The sequence below is a fragment of the Ciona intestinalis genome, chromosome 9 (genome assembly GCF_000224145.3).
Source record: "Ciona intestinalis chromosome 9, KH, whole genome shotgun sequence".
Taxonomy (NCBI): domain Eukaryota; kingdom Metazoa; phylum Chordata; class Ascidiacea; order Phlebobranchia; family Cionidae; genus Ciona; species Ciona intestinalis.
In genome coordinates, this window is record NC_020174.2 from 3,227,638 (window position 1) to 3,233,500 (window position 5,863).

The window sequence follows — 5,863 nt, forward strand, 5'->3', positions numbered from 1 at the left end:
TAACAGCGAACAGCCTTGAACCCATTACCTCTGGGTTAGAGACAGGTGCGCTAACCAACTGTGCGACAGCGCTTTGTTATCATGATCGAAGAGACAAAATAAAGTACATTCATTTATGTAATTTATATTTTTTGAATCATATAATCTTTAAGTAAAAACTGTGTTTAATTAATAATTAACATAATACATACCTTTAGAATGTCATTTTGTCGCGCAAACTGAAGAAAAGATTTTGCTTGGAAACGAACTTTTTGAGGCCTATTGATTGGTTATATTTTTATTACTGTACTCAAAATTGGATATCCAAGAAATAGAACATAAATTCCGCTTGTTTTTTAACACTGTGTAAATTTCTATTGGCAAAACTGTTTTGCGTAAAAAAGTTTTTTTATATATATTATATAATATTGTAGGGTGGGGGAAGATGGGAAACCTTTTCATTCTATTTTCTCGTCCCATTTGGTAGTGAACAAAGAACATTTAAAGAATTATAAAACTGTATCCTCACGACTCCCATAGACTGTTGTTAATTGTTTAAAATGCGATCAGGATATTTAGATAGTATGTTCTAAAGTACGTCGTCTCCCCCTATCCTACTATATTTATATAATGTACAATAATATTTACAAAACTCCCAAAACCATTTATAAACAAATTCGCCAAAATATGAATTAAAATAAAACCATATACATACGGTTCATGTTGAAGAGATTGCAACAAATTTTCGAATTCATCTCTTTCGTGTCCGATCATCAACTTCGACGAATCGAACGTCAAATCATTAAATTTCATCGTAACCCCCGGTACCCTTACTGGTTTATAACCAGTCTTCTTTATCACGTGACCCATTCTCGCATTCTTTTCACCCCTACATAGTTTTTGCATGAATAAATGAATGTAACTTACTTTATCTTCGCGTGGCTGGAAAACGACAGTCGTTATAACACAGGTTTAACACCTCATGCCAGCTTACGAGTTACCATGTATGTTACTTTGTGAGTAATTAATTTTTGGGGGAATTTTTTTTTATGTGTGGCTGATAATTTGGACAACCCAATAATGACCACTGGGTTGGAGCAATTGCCGTTAACTGTCTTGCCCAAAGACACATACGCTCACAATGGTAGCAGCGACAAGCCTTGAACCCATTACCTATCGGTTACAGACAGGCGTGCTAGATGTCTTTACCAATTACAAGTTGAGTCAGAATTTACAAATTAATATAAAAAACCTCACCTCGTTTGAAGGAAGGTTTTCATTTTCATTTTGACGGGGTCTTTACCAGCGAGGATCATTAGCATGTCTTTGTCCATGTTCGGCGTGAGGTTTACTTCTCTCACTGATGTAGTGTCACCACCACAGTGAGGACATTCAGATAACTGACCTCCCAACACCATGCAATCCCTGTGAAAAATCGAAGAAACAAATAAAGTTATTAATATTATTATATACTATAAAGAGACAAATTTAGTAACTAAATACACATATAAAAAAATTATTGTAAAAAAAATGACAAATTTAGTAACAAAATGCACATGTATGTATACAAAATTAAAATAATAAATTGATAAATTAATTAACTAAGCATACATGTAGCAATATTTATATGTAACAAAATAAAATCATAGTACTAAAATAACAAATGTTATATTTTGTATTAACATTTATTACTACAATCTACAAAATATAAATTATTACTAAAAATTAAAAATCTTTAAAAAGTATGTTAAAATTATCAAAGTAATGACAATTTTTTGTTTTAAATTTTCAAGTTTAAATTTTTACTGTGTTTTTCCCTATGTTTTAAATTTTCAATTTACTGAGTTTTTTTTTTACACAACCTAATATATGGTGAAATTTATTATAAAATAAATAAGCAGTTGAATCCTGACCTGTGAAATCTGTGTGGACAGTCATCATTTTTGATACAAACAAGTATGTTACCACCGCTGCAGAAAGTTCCACAACCTGGACAACATTCGTGTCGTATCATCCTTTCTCTGTAGATTGTAACAAAACATATTTTTATATATGGATACAGATATAAATATATGTATATGGCACCAGTAAAGAATTTTCTGGTACGTTACAGAATAGGCTGGTGGAAAGTGTTATTGGTTAGGGGGCAAAAGTAGTGGTTATAGCCTATATAACTTATAGGGGTTGGAGGTTTTTTCGAAGTACCAGGTTTAATGAGAAAAATAAAACTTTAGGTGAAAAAATAATCACCTACAATGCCACCAAGTTTCACATGTGGTAACCTGTAAGGGGGCATGAGGTGTATGAAACAGAACACCCCTGTTATAACGGCTGTCAGTGCCCAGCTACACAACAACAAATCAGTTACATTCATACCAGCTTTAAAAGCCACCATGTTTAGAATAACATCAACTGAAACAAACTGTTGATTTTCAGCTCAATTTTCAGACCTATTTTATTAGATAGCAACTTACTTGTGTTCATCACACATTCCAATAACCGGCACCTTGCTGCTTGGCCGCATCATCTCACGATGTGATATCGGTTCATCACACCCGTATATCTGCTCAAATTAATAAGGTTACTGAATGCAGATTGCTGGTTGGGTGCTGTAGACTGTAAAAATTTTTCTTCAGGGGAAAGATTTTCTAAACCAGGGGTGCCATTCTGGGCTACCGCCTTAATTGACTGAGTAAAATTTTTTCGGAAAATTTTGACCGACTAATTTCTGTAATAGGTAATGCACAGAAATTTAGTCGGTCAAACAAACAGACGTCTTAACCAATAGTAACCGCAACTGACTAACTTTGGTCTTTGGCCAAGAATACCATCTAAGGGTGTGCAACCTGCAGTACGCAAAGAAAAGTTGTGCGGCCCGTGAAGCCAGCTTCATATTTTTCATTGAATTTATTGAATGTGGCAATAAATTTATATAGCAGTTTTCTTTAGAATTTTATGCGTCAAAACTTTATAATTCTGAAGGCAGATAAGTACCAAGTAATAAACAAGAGATCAAAGATTTAATGGGAGAGCACGTATTATATAATTAGCATAATATTAATAACCCCCTTTACTACAACGGTCGACTACGCTCGATCAAAAACAAACCAGAAGTAACCAACAAACTGGTTTACACTTGCCATTGGTGACTTTAAAGCAGTAGGTAGAATGCATTTATACATGTATTATAACTTATGAAGACTTTTAACGTATGTAGATTGAGGGATTGATAAAGAACATGTGTTGACTTGTAAACTTACATCAGTTAACCTTTTCTTCGCTTACAACCGCTTGTTTTTTTGTGGATTAGGATAAACCGTGATTACGCACTAATTAGGTAATGTTTTTAAGTACCAACTAACAAGAACAACTGTTTGAAGCAAAAGGATCTATATGACCACTAACATGCTTGAAAAGGATCAAGCACCAAGTAATATTGTAACTTACCCTTCCACAGATATTATCAATAGCCATACATTTGATGCCATTTGCTTTCTCAAAGTTAATGGTATGTGGTGATATTACAACACATGTACAAAGTGGTGTTTGATGAAGGTAATTGTTGAAATCTTGACGCAAAGTCTGAGCAATACAATGTAATTTTAACGTATAAAAAACGTTGAAGAAACAAATGTTTACAGATTTACATAAAACATGTATTTTAAACAAAGTTGAAAAATTTAAGATTTTTATTAAGCTTTTTGAAAGGTGGTAAAATATATAGGGCTAGGTTATGCATATCGTCGGGGTAAACCAAAGTAGCTTAGGTCACATTTTTACAAAAGTGTCTTTTTTACAATTTTGCATGCTGTTAGACATAACACATTTTTGCAATGTTTAAGCCATCTCAAAAATGTGACATAAGCTACTTTGGTTTTACCTCGATGATATGCGTGTCCTAGCCCTATATATTTACCACCTTTCAAAAAGCTTAATACCATCACAAATTTAAAAATTCTGCCTAAAATATGATATTTTGTATAAACTTGTGGGTATTTTTTTTTCAATGTTTTTTCAGTAAACAACTCAGCCATAACTCTAACAAAATATTTAGTACTATCATCTAAGCTAACAAATAAAAAAATAATATCCAAAACAAATAATTACATTAGAAGCATAAATGCAAATCATATAGTAGGGTGGCGGAAGACGGGACACCTTTAGCACATAATATCCAAATATTCTAATCGTGTTTTAAACAATTAACAACGCTCTATGGGAGTTGTGGGAATAAGGTTTTAAAATTCTTTAAATGTTTTTTGTTTGCTACTAAATGAGTCGAGAAAATAGAATGAAAAGCTGTCATATCTCCCCCCCACCCTACTATATATCTAGTTGTTGTAATATTAAACTATGAACAAAAAAAAACAAACAATAATTTCAACATACTGCCATGTTTCCCTCCAACATCATAGTTCTTAACTCCTGTTAAAATAATATCATTATTTGTATTTTGGCATCAGAAATAGTCCGCAGATGGAGTCCTATGGGTCAAAAATTGGGACAGAAAATGGGACTTGTTCGGAAGTTGGAACACTAGAGTCGGAACATGAACAAAGAGCTTCACTACTGCGAGCACGTTACTTCCGGAAGTACAAAGGTGTTGGGGTAATATCTGGACTAAATCCCAGGTTACGGACCTCACCCATACAGGATAGAATAGATTTTGGAATTTCCGGCAAAAATTTTGCTAACCGTCTTTTTCTGAAATGTCGGTCAGTAGAATTTTTGCCAAAAATGCCAAAATACAAGTATAACATGCCTGCCAGCAATAGTATGTAACTTCACTATTTATTTGTTATAAAAAACTTCTAAAATTTTCAGCATAACATTTTAATATGGTATGCAAAGCTAATACACAGACACCTATGACTTATCTAATGCAATCACCTGGGCAGGAGTTATGGTTATACACTACAAACAAGACACAATGGTGTGGAACAAATTTCATGGAAATACTTTATTTATTAGTGTGTTGCAAAAGTTCCCCTGAGCATTTTTTACCATTAGGGGTTTAAAGCCTGTGTCTGACAATGTTCCAAAAACTTACAGTTTTATTTTTTACTGAAGTTTCCGTCACATCAGGTGTGAATTCACTTGTTTCATGATTTGTTTGTTCCATGGCCTTTTTCTCTTCAACTGGAGTTGGAGAAGAACAATTGGAAGATGATTTTCTCTATGGACACAAAAAATGATAAAAATCGGAAAAAAATTATATTTTTTTTTATTATTATTATTATTTTTTTAAAAGTAGGTAGGGCATCAAGTACTTGTCGCAAACAAGGAATTAAGACCAGATTTGGCTCATTACCCCGTGATGTATTAAAGTGGTTTGCGCGGCTGCTTGTAGCCGAGAGGTAATGGGTTCATAGCTCGTCGCTGCTACCGTTGTGGGTGTATGTGTCCTTGAGCAAGACACTTAACAGCAATTTCTTCAACCCAGTGGTCACTAATGGGTTGTCAAAGTTATCAGCCATACAATATAAAAAAAGGTAAAAATTCCGAAACAATAATCACCCACAAAGTAACATACTTGGTAACTCGTAAGCTGGCATGAAGTGTATGAAACAGAACACCCATGTTTAATCACTATCGATTCCAGCCACGCTAGGATAAAGTAAGTTACATTCATGATAAAGATCAGAAAAAGCTGAAAATCAACAGTTTGTTTCAGTTGATGTTATTCTAAACATGGTGGCTTTTAAAGCTGGTATGAATGTAACTTATTTGTTGTTGTGTAGCTGGACACTGACAGCCGTTATAACAGGGTTGTTTTGTTTCATACACCTCATGCCCGCTTACAGGTTACACATGTGAAACTTGGTGGCATTGTAGGTGATTATTTTTCACCTAAAGTTTTATTTTCTCACTTATATCCTTTTTA

General features: G+C 33.6%; 1 protein-coding gene across 1 annotated transcript in view; it reads right to left on the reverse strand.

The window, feature by feature from the left end:
- The window catches only part of LOC100180401 (histone-lysine N-methyltransferase EHMT1), a gene marked incomplete in the record, with an annotated part of 22,971 nt that overhangs the window by 9,596 nt on the left and 7,512 nt on the right, over window positions 1–5,863 (reverse strand). The window contains 9 exon segments of the mRNA XM_026835828.1: window positions 56–58; window positions 167–258; window positions 695–868; window positions 1,237–1,404; window positions 1,893–2,000; window positions 2,454–2,542; window positions 3,427–3,561; window positions 4,369–4,404; window positions 5,030–5,155. Coding sequence (XP_026691629.1) covers window positions 56–58; window positions 167–258; window positions 695–868; window positions 1,237–1,404; window positions 1,893–2,000; window positions 2,454–2,542; window positions 3,427–3,561; window positions 4,369–4,404; window positions 5,030–5,101 — 877 coding nt within the window.